Source organism: Merops nubicus, unplaced genomic scaffold, assembly GCF_000691845.1.
Source record: "Merops nubicus isolate BGI_N331 unplaced genomic scaffold, ASM69184v1 scaffold24065, whole genome shotgun sequence".
NCBI lineage: Eukaryota > Metazoa > Chordata > Aves > Coraciiformes > Meropidae > Merops > Merops nubicus.
The window spans coordinates 27,502-28,158 of record NW_008611942.1 but is presented as its reverse complement, the minus strand read 5'-3'; the positions used below and the strand labels follow the sequence as shown (position 1 = coordinate 28,158).

General features: G+C 37.1%; 1 protein-coding gene across 1 annotated transcript in view; it reads left to right on the top strand.

The window, feature by feature from the left end:
• MOCS3 (molybdenum cofactor synthesis 3) overlaps positions 1-157 on the top strand; it is a gene marked incomplete at its 5' end in the record, with an annotated part of 981 nt that extends 824 nt beyond the window's left edge. Inside the window, one exon of the mRNA XM_008941405.1 lies at positions 1-157. This exon is cut by the window's left edge and continues 824 nt beyond it. Coding sequence (XP_008939653.1) covers positions 1-157 — 157 coding nt within the window.
• Positions 158-657: the final 500 nt, after the last annotated feature.

The following is a 657-nucleotide window of genomic DNA, read 5'->3' as shown; positions in this document are numbered from 1 at the left end:
ATATGTTGTTTGCAAATTAGGAAATGACTCCCAGAAGGCTGTAAGAATTCTGCAGGAGTTACCTGTCACAGAACTTGGTTCTGTGTTAGCTAAGGATATTAAAGGGGGGCTCATGGCTTGGGCCAGTAAAATTGACCCAACGTTTCCTCAGTATTAGAAGTTTAAATGATGAAAAGAATATAAATTTTCATAGTAAATTCCACAGAGTTTTGTTTTTCTGGGTAAAGGCTGTGTCACGTGGCTAAACTGGAGACAGTAACACCACGTTGCTTTTTTTAGGAATAATATTTTTCCAAAAAAATTGCATACTTCTGTAGATGCCTTGATTATTTTTGGAAAAATGTTAAACTATCCATGGAAATGGAAAGAAGGGTGTTTCTTGGTTATTATTTAGTAGTGGAAACTTGGAAGAACTACTTAATTGTGCATGGGATGATTGCGTGTGGCTCTGAATTGGCAATTGTAGCCTGGAGAATGACAAAGCATAGGAGTCAAGTGTTGAAAGTTTTAACTTGTTCTCCTAACTGCCTAACAAATTGAAACAGTGCATGCAGTGATTTTTAAAAAAACCCCAAACCCTAAACTGTTAATCTCTAGCTGGTCAGTAGCACTACTAAGCCTATCATAGGTAATTGCCAAGACAATGCTGACAAGACT